Source organism: Anser cygnoides, chromosome 18 (assembly GCF_040182565.1).
Source record: "Anser cygnoides isolate HZ-2024a breed goose chromosome 18, Taihu_goose_T2T_genome, whole genome shotgun sequence".
NCBI lineage: Eukaryota > Metazoa > Chordata > Aves > Anseriformes > Anatidae > Anser > Anser cygnoides.
In genome coordinates this window covers 2,760,818-2,780,665 of record NC_089890.1, presented here as the reverse complement: position 1 = coordinate 2,780,665, position 19,848 = coordinate 2,760,818, and the positions used below count along the sequence as shown (strand labels likewise).

At 43.7% G+C, this 19,848-nt stretch overlaps 1 protein-coding gene across 11 annotated transcripts in view; it reads left to right on the top strand.

Moving 5' to 3' along the window:
• The window catches only part of AUTS2 (activator of transcription and developmental regulator AUTS2), a 761,169-nt gene that overhangs the window by 715,573 nt on the left and 25,748 nt on the right, over positions 1 to 19,848 (top strand). For 10 of the 11 annotated variants that reach the window (XM_066979656.1, XM_066979658.1, XM_066979657.1 and 7 more), the window contains 2 exons: positions 16,938 to 17,415; positions 18,964 to 19,217. In XM_066979656.1, the coding sequence (XP_066835757.1) occupies positions 16,938 to 17,415; positions 18,964 to 19,217 (732 nt within the window). The remainder of the gene's footprint in view (positions 1 to 16,937; positions 17,416 to 18,963; positions 19,218 to 19,848) is intronic. The other variant, XM_066979654.1, reaches the window with a different exon arrangement.

Below are 19,848 nucleotides of genomic sequence, written 5' to 3'. Positions count from 1 at the left end.
AGCTAATCTGGTCTTTGTGAAAGCAGGGGGATTAGACCATTAAGTTCTACATGCCTGGCAGGTTTCTGCCACTGATGGCACTGATGAAGGAAACGCTGCGGAGAGGTGTGCTGGAGATGGATGTGTGTGAGCGCTGGAAGGAGGGAGCGAAAGCGTTCACGAAGCTGGGTCCTCGGGCCTTTGCCAGGCAGCATATGATTTTGTGTTCACGCCTGAGCTGCGACGTGGTTGTAGGTCTGCTCTACTTGCATCTGCATTTCATTAGGGAGGAGCAGAGCATATGGACGATGTCGTGCATGGAAAAGGAAGGGGGTGAGTCTTAGCCCTGCCACACGGTGTGCTGGTGGGGGTTAGGTGGGAGCATGGGGTAGGCCAACCTCGAGCACCTCCTGTACATGTGTCCTGGTCCACACTGAGATTTGTGTCTCCTGAAGCCTCTGCGCATCCCAAAGCCTGCTTTATACCTAGAGTTCAGCTTTCAGCCTTGCTTGAGGAAGAGTGACTTGGAAAAAATGATCAGTGCGTTCATTGTGGCACAGCCTCATTCCTTGAGGCTTGTCCTCATTGAGGACAAGTTTTTAAATGTTTTCAACAGTTTCCGGTAAAATTGGTGGCTGTTGATAAATGTTAAACTGTCCTTTTTTTGTTGTTGCTTTTTCCCTACTACCCAGAAAGAAACTGTAAGCTAGCTTGAGGTGAATGTTGGAGAGCATCCAGCATACATGGCAGGCTTAGCACCTCTTGGTAGTAGGAGGTTTTGGATCCTTCTAGAAGCAAAGTGCAAGAAGTGTGCGTCTCCTTACCTGCAGCCAGAGCCATTTGCACGTGCTGCTTCCCTCCTTCCCTGTGAATAAATTTGACAGCCCTGCCTTGATAATAATTAAAAGAAATCCTCCTCCTCACTTGCATCTGAACACCCCAAGTAAATACATTAATGTACAGATACTCATATGCAAAGGTATGTGCACAGATGCACACACATTAATGTATGATAAATACGTATCTTATAATGGATTGATCTGTTAAATGGAGCTCATAATGGTTTCTTTCTAAATGGTAATAGGCCCACTTGTTTTTCTGTGTATTTTCTGTGATGTACTGGAGATTGTTACACTTTCAGCCTTGTGCTTATTATATCAGGATATGGGCATGATTATAAAGCATTCATGATTGTCAGGGCCTAACAGAAAGCTAAACAAATGAGCTAAGTATGTGATTATTAAATGCTCATGGCTGTCAGCCTCACTGAAAAGTGAAAAAAAACCAGCTAGGTACTTTTCATACATTCGAATTCATAACAAGGAATAGTGGAACGAAATGAATTATTATATATTACATTTACTTACTCAGATGCATCCTTTGAACCACAATGAAGAGTGTTGGCATTATGCCAGGGCTGAATTTGACCTTTTTAAAATCCTTATCATTATTTTCATGAAACCAATGGAGAGAGGCCTTCAGCAAGAGCTTATTCTTGTTTTCCACCAGCCCCTGATCTGAAAAGCTCGTAATCTAAATACTTGGAAAAGGAAGTAGGAACAAATGCTGACCTGTGTCTTGAGGGAGCCAGAGCAGAACTTTAATCATCTCGTCTAGTGCATTGTCCCTGAATCCTGGTGATTTTCCATAGATCATTTTCAGATCATTTTCTCTATATATTTGGAGATGTTGCAAGATCAGTTTGCCCAATACATCCTCAAGGGTTATTGCTAAAAGCTTCTCATAGCCTTGTAAGAAGTGTGTGCTTCAGCATATCTATTACCTATTAAACCTGGCGAAATAATAGGGTTTCCCTATGTCATAACAAATCATGCCTGGGCTAAAATTGCTGCAAACATTCTCCAGGACTTAATAAGCTCTTGCTGTTTTGCAGTGGTCCAAACAATTCGTTACTGTGACTGTCATATAGTACAGAATTATGTTATTGAAACTGTCTCATAAAAGACAAGACAGGATATAAGGGGAAGCTGATCCCACATTGCAGGAAGTGTGTGAGTTTCGGGGCTGTATTGAACTGACATGTAATTTTTTTCATGGTAAAGATGGCAGTTTGTAGGTGTATAATCTTTTGTAATTCTGGTGTGATTAAACATAGGTAGTAACAGAAGGCATTTTTGTTTCTTTGGGACTGTGAACTCCTCCTGTAGGCCCTTTAAACTGGAGCCCCGTGAAAGTGGACAAAACAAAGAGTGAGAAATTTCGTATTTCTCTTTGGCTTTTTATAAATCAGCCCCAAGTCCCAACATGAAGCACAAATCTATGCCCATTGTTGCAAGATAGGGAATTTGGGGAGTTAAACTCCACTTTGACATTCAGGAGCTTCTCTTGAACAAAATTCCACACCATCATAAAAAAAAGTCAGTGTAAAATATCTGAACTAGAGCAAATTGAACAATTTGGCAATTCTAATGCTTTCATCTGAAGTTTCATGCCTGCAAGGATGTGAAAAAGTCAATAACATGAATTGGAAGTTATTGATTATTTCGCTGGGCTGCTGTTGAAACATCATATGCGCTTGATTTGGTCTCCCAACACCCAGTAAACCTTTTGTTTATAGTTTCACCTCCCTTGTGAAAAGAATTGAAAATACTATAAATGGAGAGTGATTTTTTTTTCTAATTTTAAAGTATTTTTCCTTAAAGTTAAATAAATGTTATTTGTAAAGGTTCCCATCACTCCAAGATGGATATTTCATGTCACAGATGGGCCTATTCTTAATTTACTTTGTAAGGCACTGAACCTTCTGTTCGACACTGCCATCTGCAGCCCCATTGATTTTAGGACATTTGTATAAGGCCTGTCTACATCTGACAGCTTGCAGGGCTGGGTTTCTGTTCATTTGAAACAAAACAGGTTATGGAAGTGTGCTTTTCTCCTGCTGCCTCTCCGCCAGGACCCACCTCGCTGAATTAAAGCAAGAGGTTCAAATGAAAGCCGCAACTGGGAGGAAGCTTGGGGTCAAATTCTGTGATGTGGAAGATGTAAAGGCTGTAATGTTGCATCAAGGCTTTCTGAGTTGACTCCCGAATGCGAAAGAGCGATTTTCCCAAATTGGAAGTGTGAAGTTGCTGAGGAGAGCTTCCACTTTGTACTGCTAAACATTTACACTGCTTCACCTAAGACGTACAGCAAATGAGAGAAAAACGAAAAGGGATTATTGTGGGTATTTGTGGAACAGATTTGACTGTAAGATTATCCACAAAAGTAAAAATATTTACATCCCAGTTGGTTAAAAATCTGTCCAGTATGTCTATTTGTTTAGCTAGCATTAATTACCTACATCAGCTCCTTCTGGTAAAAGACTGTTCAGGGTTTGGTTAATTTCCAAGATTCAAACATTTTGCTTTAAATTACTGGAATTCAGATGAAAACATACTTAATGGTAGTTTGCTCGTGTAGTCTTTGATCATGCTGCAAAGTGTGCATTTTCCTGTGGTTGAGGGCTTGGCATGGACCTGCCAAGGCATGGTGGTGTGACAAGGGATGAGCGATGGGACCCAACACGTTGCAGCCCCAAGCTGAGTGCTGTGAAGGCATCAGGTTGCTGGCAGGAACAGTGGGAGAAGAGAAGCTGAACCCCTCTGCTCCCTGCTCTGCAAAACCACTAAGTGCGTGCATCCAGTCCGTCCCTAGTACATGGCTGTGGGAGTTTAAGTGTGCTGGAAGCTAAGTGCTTGCTGTAATGCTCTCCAAAGAGGGATGTTGTCACTCATCAGAGGAGTTTGAGAGAAGGAACAGAAAGGAGAAGATCAATTTAGATGTAGGTTGTACAGCTGTTGAGATAAAAATGGAAGTGGTGCAATGCAAACTCATTTCTCAATGGTTCACCCATGCTGGGTGGAAGCTTTCAGGTAGCATGCTCCAGGCTGCAGAACCAGACGAGGCCGTGTTGGACAGGATGTTTTCTGCTTTGCATCTCCAAGCCACTGGATATTATGCAGATAACGTGGAGATTCCTAGGTTGCAGTTCTGCAGAGTTGAGGTTGCCAGCTGTCTGAAGGCAAGGAGCTGCTGTCGTGCTGGGAAGGTCTGGAGCACGGGCTGCAGAAATAACACGCCAGCTGCACAGCCCCACACTGGGGCAGGTTGATACCGGTACCTGGGCATGTAGGGCAAGGGGATGGCCCAGTTTGGCTGCCTGTGGCTGTTCCCCAGCGTGCGGGGAAGCCGATGATGCCTGTGACGATACGACAAGAAGACCGTCGGGCAGGTGCGTCACGCGCTGTCGCACCTGGGCGTGCCGCTGGGCCAGCTGGTGCGTGCGAGCCCAGGTGTCTGTGCCGCGATAATCCACAAATCAAATAATCAGCTGCTGGTTAATCAAGAACTGAATCTCCTCGCATCCAGTTAAATATGTGCATAACTTGAGGGGGGACAGGAGCTGCAGCACGGAGGCTGCTGCTTGTTCAGGGAGCGACAGTGGGTGCTGCTGCATGGACTGAGGGGTGGGGGGAGTTTGCAAGCATTTCTTTCAGCAGCAATGTCATTTTAAGCAGGCTTTGCTGGTCCAGGCTAAAGATAGTTTTTAGAAAAGGAGACGAAGAGAAAAAAGTTACTTCTAATTCATATTGTTGCCCCAGACCAGCTCATTACATGGCCTCCTGCACAGGGGAGGGGTAGTGCAGGGCAGGAAGGCATGGCCAGGGATGCAGGGACCTGCATAAGCCATCAGGACTGCTGAAGAAAATGCTGTGGGACTGCCTTGATCCTCCTCTTGATCTGCCCAGAGCCGAGGTGGAACGTGCTCTGCCCCTCGGGTTCTTGAGTTCGCTTTGTGGTGAGTGGCAGAGGTGGAAGAACTTGTATGGGGGCAATGCAAAGGCAAGCCTCCGTGCATGCAGACATCTGATCTTCCCCCTCCGTCTCCAGAGCACCATTTGTTCAACGTTTCTTTTAAATTTTGGTCTAAAAATAGACTGATAAATTATTTTGAAATATTCTGGTGAATCTGTAAGGCAGGAATTGGGAGATGGCTTCTCGTTTCCCGAATGGATTTAAAAGTAACAAAAGGAAATTGTGAGTTGACTTGCAGAGCTCCTGACGGAAGATGATGTTAAGGTAAGGAGCTTAGGAGGATTCAGAGGATTATTAGACGTTTGTAGAAATACTAAGAATATTATCAGTGACACAAGGTGGGATACCAGTCTGTGAGAGGGAGCAACCCTCAGGGCTCATGGTGTTGGTGGGCTCTCGCTGATGGCCTTCGGTGCCTGCGTGCAGGGTACGGCCACGTGCTACGCACGCATCATCCTGCTGCATCTGGCATTGGAGCAAGTCAGAAAGCAAATGTCATATTAAATGGACTGTTGATGCTATGCATTGCATGTGGCCTGTACACCCATCCCTGGACTAGCTGTCTTTCCTGTTTTCTGATCTAACGTGTGATATATTTTTCTGAATTGGCACTCAGACGGGTGCCGTTTGGAGAGAGAAGATGGATGCGGAGCTGTTTGTGTATTTAGAGGAAACACTCCTGCTTAATGGTACGAAGTGTTTATACATCGAAAGAGCGTTTCCCTGATGGCTGGGAAACCAGCTGCTGGAAGCGCAGGGCTGTCCCGGATTAGCTCTGCGGCTCCCTCCCTGCGCTCGCAGCGTGGTGGGGAACTGGAAGCCATTCAGAAATCTGCTCTGCGCGCAGTCCGCAGCACGGATCTGTGCCACACGTACTGTATATCCCCAGTGACAGCTGAGCAAACTTATGAAATAACAATTGAGGATGATTATATTGGTTCTGAGGATTAGCACAGCAGGTAGCCATGTTGGCACAGGGCAGGGTTTGGGCCGAAGGATAAATACACATTCTTTTTATTATTGCGGCTAGGGGGAATCTGCTAGACTTTGAGGCATAGAACAGGCTCACTGGCCACCTGTGAGCTAATCACACGGATTTGCCTCATTCTGTATTTCAGCTCACTTGGAGCCTGTAATCTAATTTCCAAACAGAGATGAGAAGAGTGAACAATTCATTTTCTACTTTACATGGCTGTGCTGGTAAACTTTTAATCCTTTTAGAATTACAGTTCCTTGCAACGTGGAGGCAACAACACAGAGTCCTGTGTGCAAGACTGTAGTCTTTGAATGCACCATTTGCTGGATAATAATTAGCCCCAGCGTGGCACAACATGAATCGAAATAAAAGTTAGGAGCATCGGATGTTTTCCAAATGGTGTATTGGAGCATGCATAGGCTAAAGATTTCAGTTTTCGTAGAAAATTCCTGCATTTTGGACTTCAAAAGAACCCCACAGCAGTTGTTGTTCTCTTCGGCTTCTGTCTTTACACTGTCTTTTTAACGTGTAGGCCTTTATGGTGTTAGTCTCATATCCTACCAGCTTATTAATTATATCATGTTTATAGTGGAAGTATTGTGGCAGTTTTGGCTTTAATCTGGTCATCATTGGTCATCGTTTATTTTGAAATAGGTAGAATACCTATTTAGATTTTTGAAATATGTGATGAGCTGATATTAAGCTGGGGGTGCTAATGTTTGCTAAAAGCCCAATGTTCATTCATGCTGCTGTGTTTTAAGATGTGTTTATGCAACTATTCCTCAGACAGTTTATCTGTCATAAAGGAAATACTGTTGACATGCTGCTCTGCTGCTTTCATTAAGGACAAATCAGTCAATGAGCACAGAGTAAAGGTGAGCATTGAGGTTTCTGATGAGTGAAGGCCCTTTCACGACAATTTAGTGTATTTTTAGTGTTCTGTAGGGACTTCCTTGAACCCACCATGTGCCTCAGTAGCTCACCCTATAGCTAGGTTATAAGCTCTTCATGCCAGCTTTGCACCTTCACTTGGATTTTGCTTTCAGGTTGATAATAAAAAAAGTAGAGCTCCAAATTTCATTTTCTGCAAGCTGACATGCCTAGTATTCACTGAAATTTCAGTCTGTCTTCTAGCAAAATGATGTGAAAGAGGATGTACAGTTGTAAAATTGATATATCCCTGAGAGCACTGTCAGACCTTTGTTCCATGTTACAGGCTGATCATCCAGGGGGTTAAAGAGAAGACTTTCTGATCGTATGGAGATGTCCTGTTGGCTGACACATTGCAACTCATTGCTCCTCCAGGTCTCTTGCAGGGCAGGCACTGTGCTCGCTGAGTCAATAGTCCTATCAAAAATCCCGTTTCCCTAAGACCTACTGTATGTACTTATAGGGAAAAAAAGCCTCATGTCGTGGATAAATGTAGTGAAAGCAGTTCAGCAGATTCTAGTAAAGCGTGCGATATTGTGTGGAGCAATTAGGATGTAATGGATCCTTTGCTGTACCAAAATTTACTCTACAGGGAAGCCCCCAGCCATCCTGAGGTCTGTGAAACCAGAGTTATCGGCAGCACAGCCTTTCTGATTGCAAATAACATTCCTACAGATCGACTGACGCAAAATGAGATCTCTCTGAGACCTGCCAGGCTCCCATCATCACCCCACCTCCGTGTCTGGAAATTAATTTGATTTAAGCAAATAGTCAGATTTCATTCAGTTTGCTTATACAGTTTCAACAACTGGGGAGAGCCGTCTGAATGCAGTCCATGTAGTTCAGGCAAGTGGAGCAAAGTAGGCGGTGTTCAACACTTTGAGAACAGGCTTGGGAGAGCCGTGGTCAAGAAAAGAAGATATCAAGGCAAAGCAAACCTTTTCAAGTAGTTCTACTGAACTATTTCTTGCTGAGGTAGAGAAGACATCATGAGGTCTTCAGAACAGAAGGGGCCCATAATACCTACACTGGACTACCCAGTAATTAATGATGCTTCTCCATAAATGGCTTTTATTAAAAAAGCTAAATACTTCTCAGTTATTGAATTATCATATAGGCTTTAATGGAACATCCCACTCCTGTGTCCAAAATGCCGTAGAACATTGTAAAACTAAAACTGGTGCATGCCAAAGAGCCATTGCTGATCTCATTCTTTATTGTTGATTTTATCAATCTTATGTTATTTTCTCTTTTAATTTCTATAAAATCTTTCAAGTCCTCCACCACTGTCCACTTGGTACACAGTTAAATTTACCTATAAAGTTTTTAGTAACTATGATCTCAAAGCAATGAAACACAAAGTGGAGTGGCAGATCTTCAGTTACGTTATAGTTATATATTTGAACCTATTCAACAATTTGTCCCATTTTTCCCTTTTAAAATAAAACAAATTGATGGGATGTGTTTTAGTATAATACAAGAAATTTAAACAGTTGAAAAAGGAGAGAGCATCACTAGAAAGCTGTAATAGTGATATTTAAGGAGACCCTTTGTTGACCAGGATCACTGAAATCTGATTTCTGCACTTATCTGTATTACCCAAACCAGAGGGATCCTGCCTAGGCAATGCCACATTAGAGTAGGCAGTTGGATAATGTTAATATTTTTCTCTGTAGCATTGGAAACAGAGCAAAATACTCCCAAGTGTGAGAATACTGCAAAGTGGCACTGAGCATTAGAGTTGCAATTTGTAAGCTCAGTGAAGTTTTCCTGTAGACACTGAAGAGCTAAAATAATTGTGACTAAAAGTGGGTATTGTCATGATCACGCTGAGCTTTCATCTCAGTGTTAGCAAGAAGGGCACTGGGGTTTTAAGCTCTTTGTTTTTATTGACGTCATGCCTTTAAAAATAGAATGGAAAATTCTTGGCTCTAAAGAACAAATTCACAAAGGAAACTGTGTTATGTGTCTGGTGAGTTATGGGTATGACACCTCTCGGGGGGAATAAATGTGTTATTCTTCTGTATAAACATACCACACAGATCTTTTTCGTCCTTCATATATTAAACTGAGCTGTCAGGCTAAATTCGATCAGTGTTCATAAGGTGATACTTTTCAAGCTGCTTTTGAAAGCCAGTTTTATTCAAGCTCATTCAAGTAATCCTTTCACACACAAGCGGGATGAGCTGATGCCATGAGCATTTGAGAGAGCAGCTCCGTGGCCAAAGCAAATCGATAGGAAGGAAGGGGGGGTGACAGAGAAACCCAATATATTTTCCTTCCCAGCCCCTGAGATGGAGCTAATCTTGTGCTAAGGTTATCCAGTCCCTATTGATAATTGGAGAAAATGAACAAGCTTGCTGTGTTTTCTAATGGTTCGGTATCTGGTGCTGCCACCTCATGGCCTCTTGGCAGCCCTGGGACCGTCTCATCTCAGCAGTGCTGTGCCGTGGTTTCACGGGGTGGGTCACAGCGCAACGTCCAAAAGGGGAGCGGGAAGGTGCCGTTCAAAGCCACCCTGGCCTGGCATCAGGCTGGGCAGATGTTCGGCAAGGCCTGGCTCTGCTTAGGGCAATGCGTGGCCCAGGGACGGGTTTAGGGCCGAGCCCCCCAGCCCGCCTGTTCCCCAGCGAAGCAGACACCCTGCCAGCTCGCCCTGTGTCTGCTGCAAGAGCACTTGCAGGGTCGGAAGTGAGGGTATAGTCTAGGAAGATTTTGAGAAGATTTTGTCTCCCTGAGCTGTCTGAATTGCTCTGAAGTGTCAAAGTGGCAAACAACAAAATGGCTGTCATTTCTCCAGGCTTGCAAAAGGCCTTTGGAAGCTCCTGAGCTAGAGGCTGCTACAGAAGCTAAGTGGTTGTGAAGCAAGAAGCAAAGGACTGTTACTGGCAAAACGTGGCTAAAGACAGGAGAGCGAGGAGTTGGGTTATTTTCATCATGGTCTGTTTGCAATTCGGTATCAGCTTTAGAGCTGCTGAAATCTTAAGTCTTCTGCCCTGAGTTGGTCAGTGGAAAAGGCAGGAGGGGAAGCAGCAGCGTTTACACGTGCTGTAAGCTTATCTGGGAGAGCTGGGTCCATAGAGCTGTTAGACAGTGTGGAGAGGCCTCATCCAGCTGAACACGGACTCAACAGAGCAACGTGTGTCAAACCAGGCCACGCAGGTGCTGAAGCAGCAGGGGCGAGTCGAGATGGGGCTGGGTGTTCCCCTAGATGTGGACCATGTGTGGTCCTGGTCAGCCTCTGGCTAACGGAGGTGTTGCAGAAGCCTGAGAGGTGCAGCAGGACAGCAGGAAAAATACCCAAGGGTGACATGGCATGTAGGAAAGTCTTGTAGGAAGAAAGGGTGGGAAGATAGGAGCTGAAAAGGAGATAAAAGGGGAAACGCTTTTGTGAAGGAATGATGCTGATAGCTTGTAGAGAAGTCTTGTTATTACACACTGGCAAGAACCAAGTGGAATTAAAAGGTGAGAAATGGAAACCTTCTGGAAGGGATATGACATGCTAAGAAGCTTGCTGCTGAGGGCAAGAACTTGAGCATACTCAGATGAGACTTGAGATTCATGCACATCAGCAGCCCATGCTATGTTACCATGATTCTAGAAAGTCTTGGAACAAAATCTCAGGCTTCTGGGTATGAGCCAGTCTTCTGAGAGATCAGCAGGAGATCTCACATGCTGGACAGGTTACCTGACCTGTGCTGGCTGCAGGGGCTTTACACCTGCTCTGGAAAAATCTTACACTGTCCGGAGTCAGTGGTAGGAAACGTGGTGCCTAAGCCTGATCTAGAAGGGATCGTCCATGTTTCTGTGAACCCAGGTGTGTTTTACAAATGCTGTGATTACAAGATCTATATTTCTCTAACTAAAACACCAAATGGAAACCAGAAACTAAAGCTCACTCTTTGTGCTCAAACCCTTTATCATCAAAGAATATCCCTCGATTAATTTGTCACCATTACTTTCTGTGTGGGATGTTTCCAGCCCGTTTGAGAAGAGACCGCTGCAATAAACACTCCGGTGCTGGGAGCTGGCTGATGACTGCGTCAGAGTTACGTAGTTAATGAGTAATTTACTGCTTCCTAACTGAAAAGGTTGGGAAACGAGAGATTTTCCCTATTGGAAATGAACCTTTCACTGTGCATGTGTGTGTACGTGTATGTGTTGAAGCAGGATTGAGCTATGGTGTTGCTTTCTCTTAGGGTCTGTTAGGATGATACAGCTGCATGCATCCATTTCCTATTAAGTAAAATGCAATGATTTGTAGGAGAGAGGGGTGTTTGGATGTTCTGTACTTCACTTTCCTCTAGAAAGCCATGTCCCATTTTTGCTAAGTAACGAGTTGCGTTTAAAAACTATCAACCATCAAGTGCTTTCAATATTATACTCACAGTATACAGGATATAGGAGTTACATTTATGGCGTATGTTCTGTTTAACAGCTGGATGAAATAAATTGTTTCATGTGAAATATTGGAGGACTCTGCATTCTCAGATCAAGGCCAGAAGCAGCTCAATGACTGAAGAATTGTCAACATCTTGTGCAATTCCACTAAGTGCTTCTTTTCATTGATCTGCAACTTTATTGTTGACAATTAAATCCATTTCAACGCAGAAGATAAACATTTTTAACAGGAGGTAGCAAAATCTTTTGTCCTGAATGATTTTTCTCTGTTTTATAATTAAGTACAAAGTGTGTCACAAGTCTTGCTATTCAGTTGTGCTAAATACCTGCTTACTGTGGAATAATTGGTATCAGCAGATGACAGAGCTGCTTGTAACATGCTTTCGAAAGCATGTCTTTAATTTGCATAATCAAATACTTTGTTAGTGTCCTTGGAAATCAGGATGAAAGATGACTGTGTGCTAAAAATGAAAAATTGTTTTTAGCAAATTATGTGTATCCAGTACAACAGATGAATTGCTCTGGGGCCTTTCTGATATGCGTTGGCTGATGTACGCAACAATTTCCTCCATCCTTTGCAGTAATAGTTTCTGTCATCTGCCTTTATTTATCCAAATGTTTCATTGACCAATGTCTAATCAATATGAAATGTACAATCAGGTCTTAAATCTGATTAATTATTTCAAGCCTTGTAAAATACTTGTTGAAGTATACCTCCCAGGGCTGGCGGTCAGCGGGGTATGTGTTTTCTGCATTCCGCTGACTTCAGAGAAGTTATGATAGCTTGTATTGGTTGTGACAGTTTGCACCAACTGCCCACTTATCCATGTTAAAACTGAAGGAAATAGTTCTATATTTTTTGAAAGATCTAATTTTTTATCTTGCATGAAAAAGTTTTCAGCAAATTTTAGTTAGAGGTAATATTTTCAAGAGAAGGGTTTAGCTTAACAAAGAAGTAGAAGAAAATACATGCTATTTTTAAATTAAATAATTCTATAAAAATGTGAGTAAGATTTCTGTGGCAGGCTGAACGTTCAGTCCCAAGGATCATGCTAGTAGGTAAAAAAAAGTGAAAACTCCTATAATTTTCATGCGTGTGCTGTAAGGAGTTGGAGCTTAATCCAAAGCCCTCACAAGGGATGGGAAGATTCAGAGTTGATTCTGAATTGCTCTCTCCAGATGACTTCTTACTCCCAAGCCAGACAGAGAGAGGATGAATCCTGATTTGGAAGGGAGGAGCAGTGACAGGGTACTATATATTCTTGTTTCCGAATCAAATTCAGTTGTTCCAGACCTGCACATGGAAAAGTTGGATGATTTGCGTTTCAAAAAAAGGTTTCGTCTCTGTAAGTTGAATGCATCATGCATGACATTCTCTAAGGAGACTTCATTCGCCAAGGATTGCCAGGTCAGGTCAGAGATGCCCAGCTCAAACGTCCTTGTCTGCTGCTCGGGAACTGGCCAGCGTGGCACTTGGCATCTTTGGTGGAACCAAACACGTTGAGCCTGTTTGCAAACAACACTTGATCAGGCAAAATTAGCATGTGTAACGAATTGGTGAATCTCTGGGAATTTCAAATTTGGCAAATCTCAACAGGGCATTTCTGTTGGCTGAAGAAGAGTTGGGCTTCATCTTGTGGCTATGATGCTCTCCTCTGGCCATCCTATAGCTCTTTTGGATCACTCAAATGCTACAAAAGAGCCCGAACACAGAGTTTAGGTCAAATTTTACTGCCTTGTGCCTTAGGAAGACTGGCAACGGCATTTCAGGTGAATGCTGCATATAAGCTGTGTTCATTATAAAAATCGGCATCTTTCAATGGAAGTGTTTGCATGCACTGTGTGTATTTCTCTGTTAAATGTGTGTATACATATAACAGATACGGGTTGAAATATAAATGTATATGTATTACATGTGACATATACATGTATACAAACACATGTGAGTGCATGTGTATACGTGTGTGCTCAGAGAATGTGTATAAAATATAATGTAAAGTCACAGATACAGAGTCTCTCTAGTTCACATGCAGTCATTTGGTTTACTTACAGGTCTTCACAGTGTGGCCTTGTCTGCTCCTCTGGTGCTATTGAGCCAACCGAGTAATAATCACGTAGACACAGCCAAGTGATAACTGCACTTGTGTTACTTGGAGGGGACTGAGTTCTGCATCTTGTGCGATCCCCAGATTTTGTGTGTTAAGTGAAAAATAGAGGAATTTGGGAGTTAAGACACATCAAAGGGCAAAGACAGGAAAGCAAGATAATGGAAGTTGCATGTGCTGTCTGGGTGGTACGAGCTTAGCCAATATTTTTCTTCAGTCTTCAAAGAACATCGAACTATGGCTTTATTCCTTTCTCAGTAAAAAGACCGACTGCTGCTGGATGCAATATCAACCCTGTGGAAAAATGGGGAGCCTCTGTCAGCACAGAAGTTACATCACAGTTACTTTATCCAAAATAGAATATGGAGACTGCCATCAAATAAAGTTAGCTTGTTTACTTCTTTAGCTCTTTGGATGAAAATGATTTCCCGTGCTGTGTAAACAAACTCAGAAAGTAGTGCATTGGCTTGTCTGTGTCAGAGGCACATGAAGGACTTTTTCCACTTAGTTTTTACACCGGGATGGTCAGTCAACACTCAGAAGTAATGTGATGTGCAAAAATGTGCTGGTAGCAAAAAAGTAATCTTGTATGTATGACCTTGAAATACTGTTGATGAAGACTTGAGCCTTCCGTATGAAACATGTCACTGGGGTCGTTTATCACTGTTGTGGGATTTGAACTCCCGAAATAGATATTGTGGGATGAAGAATTCATTCTGATTTATATAGTATAATTATCAGCCATGCAGGCATGCATGTACAGAGCATACAGGAGTTAGAAAGACTGCTGGACATCTGACGCCATTTGGGGGTATAGTGTAGATTCAGAGGTGTAAGACAGAGAGAGGGAGAAGGTGTGCACACATTCAGTGTTTGACACTTGTAATAATATTATCCTACTAAATACGGTGTTTTCTAAGCTGCAAACTAACAGGAATGGTACTTAAGGGGCTGTGTAATGAAGATGTAAGCAGCAGCAAAAAATACCCAGGAGACACCTAGGATTCCTAGCCCCCTCTCCAGGGGAGCAGGAGCGGCTGTGTGAGGAACAAACTCCCCAGCAGTGAGCTGTGCTGAATAAATGTTACACACACCAGAGACTCTAAAAATATCAAATGGAAAGATTTAACGAATGCACAGAGCACAAGATATTCCCCGTAGATTTGGAAGTATCACCTCTGCAGGGTTTTCAGACAACCTACTGTATTCATCTTGCAGAGAATTTCTAATGACAAGGCTAAGCCCTCAAAGCCCTAATTATTACACCTTTATGTCAAAAATCAAAATATTGTAACTCTTAAACCTTGTAAGGTCTAGGAACATATATCCACCTATTTCTGAACAAACTGTTGATCATTTCTTTCCTCTTCGGGGTCCTGTCTTAACACACATGGTGATCAATCTCTGTCTAACTTACAATGTTTGATCAAGCAGGACTGATCCAAAGAATTAATGCAAACTGAGTTTCCTTTATTTATAACCTGCAGTGTAATAGCAACGAGATAGACCTTGGGCATACAGCAGAGTAATTATTTTTATTCCTGTGGAGTCTCACTATTGCCACCAAGGTCTTCTGATCCAAATTCATGGGGGAGCCTCTGTGCGTGTTTGCGTACGCCAGAAGTGTTTAAAGTACATCCTCATCAAAGAAGTCTGTTTATTTGTCTCTCCCCTTTACCTTCCTTTCCCCGCTCCCCCCCCCCCCCCCCCCCCACTTTTTTTTTCCCCATCTCCTGTCCACAGACATTAAAACAATCACCAGGCTGTTGCTGTTGCACAGGACGTGTAAAACATGTAGTAACAGGGACCTGACATACTTTGTTGGGCCTTCTGCATGAAATTAAACCCAAATGGTGATGAGTTACTTGACACATTCCTGCCCAGCCCTCTCTGGCAGTTCCAGTGATTCAGAGGTTGGAAAATACTGTTACAGTGTGCCTTGGCCTGGACAAATACACTTTCCAACATATTTATTTGTACTCTTTTGCATCAACGTTTGACCAACATAGCTGTCAATGATTTTGTCTGAATTTCTATTATTTTATTATGCATTTATTCATTTAACCCCTTAAAATTGGCAGAAGAATGAATAAAGATTTTATGTCTTAAGATTATTTAGAAACCCAGTTATTTTTTAAGCAATAATCTTGTCCCAAGCCCCTTTAAATCTTGAATGTTTGCCCTGTGCTTTGTTTCTGCAGTTGCCAAAGATGCAAGTCTGGCTTGCCACTGTGGCTGTGCAATATTGACCTAATTGGTGCTTCTAAATCCCACTGCAGCTGCAGGCACTCCCCTTCTCAATCTTGGGTCAGCAACATTCCCCCAGCACTTGTTCTGAGGGGTGTCATGCATCGAATATTCATTGGCAGAAATTTGGGGGTGTGATTCAAGTAGGAGATTGCTCTAGATCCCCAGAGAGCCGAGCTCCACTGTACTGAATTTTAAAATTACAATAGCAGTCATTAATGTTAAAGAGACACAGTTGGAAAACCAAAACAAGGCATTCCATGACCAGCCAAACCAAGAAAGCCTGCTTTCCTACCAGTAAGTGTTTTAAGGTTTAGAACTTGTGTAATAAGGCACAGAGCTCACATTGCATTTGTTCCCGCAGTGGGTTAGTAAGGGAGTGATGATAGAGTAACAATAACAGAAAATAATAGTAATAAACAGGCTTTCTCTTTGCAAGCAGGTTGTTTATTTTTGAGGAGAGTTATTGGAGGAAGAAGGAGAGAGGCAGATGCACACACAGGCAGAGTGTGGTTGCTCGACTCTTATGTCTTCAAAGAAAATGTGTTTCAGGACTAATTACGTTGCCTTCTCAACTTCTTTGGCCATTCTTCTGAAGAATAATGTCCAAACGAAATGTCATAAAAGAAAATCAAGGCAAAATTATATTTCCCCTACCTTTTTATTCTGTTCTTTGGAAGCCGAAGCAATAGTAATGTTCTTGTAAGCACGTAATAGTAATTAGGGATAAAAGGATGCACCTACAAAACAAATGTTTCTCCAGGCAGAGAGAGCAGTGGAGCCAGGCTTCCTGCAGAGCTCTCCCCCTGCACCATGGCTATTTGTGCTTACATGTTCAACTAGATAAGTTCTGTGGGGTTTATGTGACCGTTTAGGCACTGCTTTTGCCAAATACACATACAGATGATGTTACCTAGCTTCAAAAATTCATCAGCGCTGTTTTAGAGCCCCAAATCTTGGAGTTGTGCAATTATTGTGACAATCCTGTTCTCTTTAACAATCAGTGAAATGCTAGCGTGTTTGCACAGGAGAGTTGGGAAACAAATCCCTAGGAGGCAGGAGCCAGGAGACGGGTACAGCAAACCTAATGTCTGTCGTGCTGAAGAAACAGGATGAAGCAGAGCACAAACCCTTCTGGGTATTTGCCTTCAGGCAGATGCAGTAATCTTGTGGGAGGTCTGAGTCAAGAATTTTAGAGCTTTTGAACCACTGCACTCAAGTTGTGTGTACTTGCCTTTTTCACGTGTTAATGAAGACACCAGCAACTTTCTCCTTATGATGAAACAAGAGAGGAAATATTAGAAGAAGGCCCTGAGGACTAGGGACACAGCTGGAAATGATTTTGGTTTTGGTTAAGTTTCATGTTGGCATGGTTCTTTATGAAACCAAAACGTCTGCCATGAGTATAACTCTGGCAAATCAGTTTTGCTTGGTTTTGCCCATCTTGTCACACATTGACCTGTTTTCTCTCTCTTTTGTTGCAGATAAAGAGTTAGGAGTCAGTGCGCTAGCCGAAAATGCCGACCCTGGTGCTAGGGGGCCAGCTGTCCCGAAAATATCAGGATTAGAGAGGAGTCAAGAGAAGAGCCAGGACAGCAGCAAAGACCCAATACTTGAGCCTGTGGTGCCTAAAGACCCTTGTCCTCAGGCGGCCCAGCCTTTGGCCCAGCCCCAGCTGGAGCCGCAGCCGGAGGCGCCTTGCCCCAGCCCCGCGCTCGCCCCGCGACCGGAGGCTCCAGCCCCACCGGCCCCACCGCCGGCCGCCCAGCCACCGCCAGCCCCAGAGGAGGCCGCCCGCCAGCCCGCGCCGCAGCCGCCCGTCCAGCACCCGCCGCGGCCGCAGTCGCCAGTGCAGCCGGCCCATCCCAACCTCCCTCCAGTGCAGCCCCATCCGGCCTCTCAGAGCCTCTCGCAGCCGCTCTCCGCCTACAACAGCAGCAGCTTAAGCCTCAACAGCTTAAGGTAGGAGAACAGAAAGGCGGGCGTGCCCAAATTGAGTCTTTGCACTCTTGCTGCCTGGTGGTGATGCTTTACAGGGCTTGGAGGAAGTGAAGAGGGGTTAGGACAAAGGTGACACAGCACATCCTGCCTCATATGTGGGAAATAATGGGGGCTTTGTGCGTTTTACCTCAAATTCTTCCCAGGATCGCTTTATTTCTGATCTGGTGTTCCCAGAAATGCTTGGTAATCTCAAGCACATAGTTAATTTGCTTTTACTTTTCCTGCCTGTTGTTGCATACTCAGGTTTTTGGAAGGTATGTTACGCAATATAGACCATTGGAAGAAAATCCCAGTTCTTGTAGGCTCAGCTGCTCTCTGAAGGCTAATTACTTCTGCCACCTTCTCCCTGTAACCTTTTCTGCTTTCTCCAACTACTGACATGCCCTAGGGCAGTCAGTACAGCTGCCATTGGCCCTACTGACAGCCTAGCATAGTCTTGCGCCAATGACATTAAGACTTAATTTTTTCCCACACTGCCAACATCTTACAATCGTCAGTGTTTTTCTCCTCAGCTGGCCACAGTGAGGTAAAACTCACCTTTGATAGGGGGATAAAAAAGATTAACAGAGATTAAACAAAATGTTCACAGGAACACGTAACATCTTTGTAAGTCATGGACCTCAGGTTTCCCCTGCAGTAAGCTAATGCTCTCAGCACTGCCTTACCTTTCCCCGAATCTGAGTTTGCAGCAGGCACATGGTGTCCTTCGTCACCTGGTGAACCAGTATTATGGTTTGACTAGAGACTCAGAGTTTTTTAAGACTGCAATTTATTTTTAACCAAATTGGTATTGCTCATCTTTAAAAACCACTGCAATAAAAGCATGTTGTTACTTGAAATAATGACAAGTGGGATTAAGCATTATGTGAATATATTGTAAACACTCATTAGTAAGAAATGGAACCTGAAAAATTGCAACCAGTATAATCCTGAATATTTATTTTGCTGATTTAACTTGTGTCTTTATATTGTGGGGGTAGAGAGAGGCGTTAACAGTCCAATAAGCATATATCCGTTGCTGCTTTCGCAACTTCATTTCACATTTCTGCAGTCTTCTATCTTTCTAAGTCATAGGAAAGAAATTAATTTTTTATTAATGCAGTGATCACTGATTTTGAGCTTCATTTGCCCGAAAACATGAATCAGAAGCAGTCATGTAGAAAGGACCTGATAATTAAGTAATGAATGCACAGGGCTGATTACTCCTTTGTGTGCCATGCCTGTGTTGCTGGAGGACCGAATCTCAGCCTCTTACAGGGAGGGAAAACACGTCTTGGGTTTTGGTGGGGAGAGACCATAGGAAGACACTAGACGAGGTTAGAGAAAGGAATATCTCAGTGGTATTGATAGGAAAAAAAAAAAAGAGTAGTAACTGGAGTTTGTAATAAGTAACATATTAATGACATGTTTAACATGAGCCATGCATATTTTATTGGGGTAGCGTATATGTAGGTTTGGAGCTTTTCTCTCTTCCATGCAGTGCTTAATTGCTTTTCTTTTCATTAACAGCAGCAGCAGAAGCAGCACTCCTGCCAAGACTCAGGCCCCCCCTCCACACATATCTCACCACCCTTCAGCCTCACCGTTCCCCCTCTCTTTACCAAGCCACAGCCCGCTGCATACCTTCACGCCCACCCTCCAGCCCCCAGCACACCCACATCACCCCAATATGTTTGCCCCTCCTACGGCTTTGCCTCCTCCACCGCCATTGACGTCAGGGACCCTGCAGGTTCCAGGACACCCAGCTGGTAGCACTTACTCAGGTAAGAGACGGATGGATCATGGCCTGAGCATGTCTAGTGTGGCGCAGGAAACCAATTCTCTGGTTTTAGTCAAAATAATTCCTCTTGGTCCATTCCGCGGGGGCTGCTGGTTGGGTGGAGGTGGTACTCATTGCTGAAGGATTTGGAGCAATAGCAAAACCAAAAGCCACCCAGACGTTCTCAAAGACTTTTCTTCTTGCCTGGGAATGAAGATTTTTGGAAGCCTGTGCTTTTCTGTGTCTGCTCCCTGGGGTAAAAACACTTCAGAATTCATATGTGCCCACACAAAATCTGTGAACCCTCTAGCAATGTCTGTGCTGTAGCTGTGGTCTGTTGCTCAGCCTCGCTTCTCTGTAGCAAGCCTGGCTGGTGGGAAAGTCTCTGGTGGCTGTGCACACAGCAGTCCTGAGGTCGTGTACGTGCAAGATTTAGGGGCGGGAGGTGGTTAGTTGTGGAGATTTTTATCAGTGGAGTAAACTGTGCTCTTTTATACTTTGTCTGTGGGAAGATGTAATGTGTCTGTTCCTCACCAAGAGGGAACCGGGGGAAGAAAATGGAGGATAATCAGCATTCGAGTAATATCATTCGTGACCACGCAGCGGGGGAGTCATGATAGCAGCAGCCACTCTCT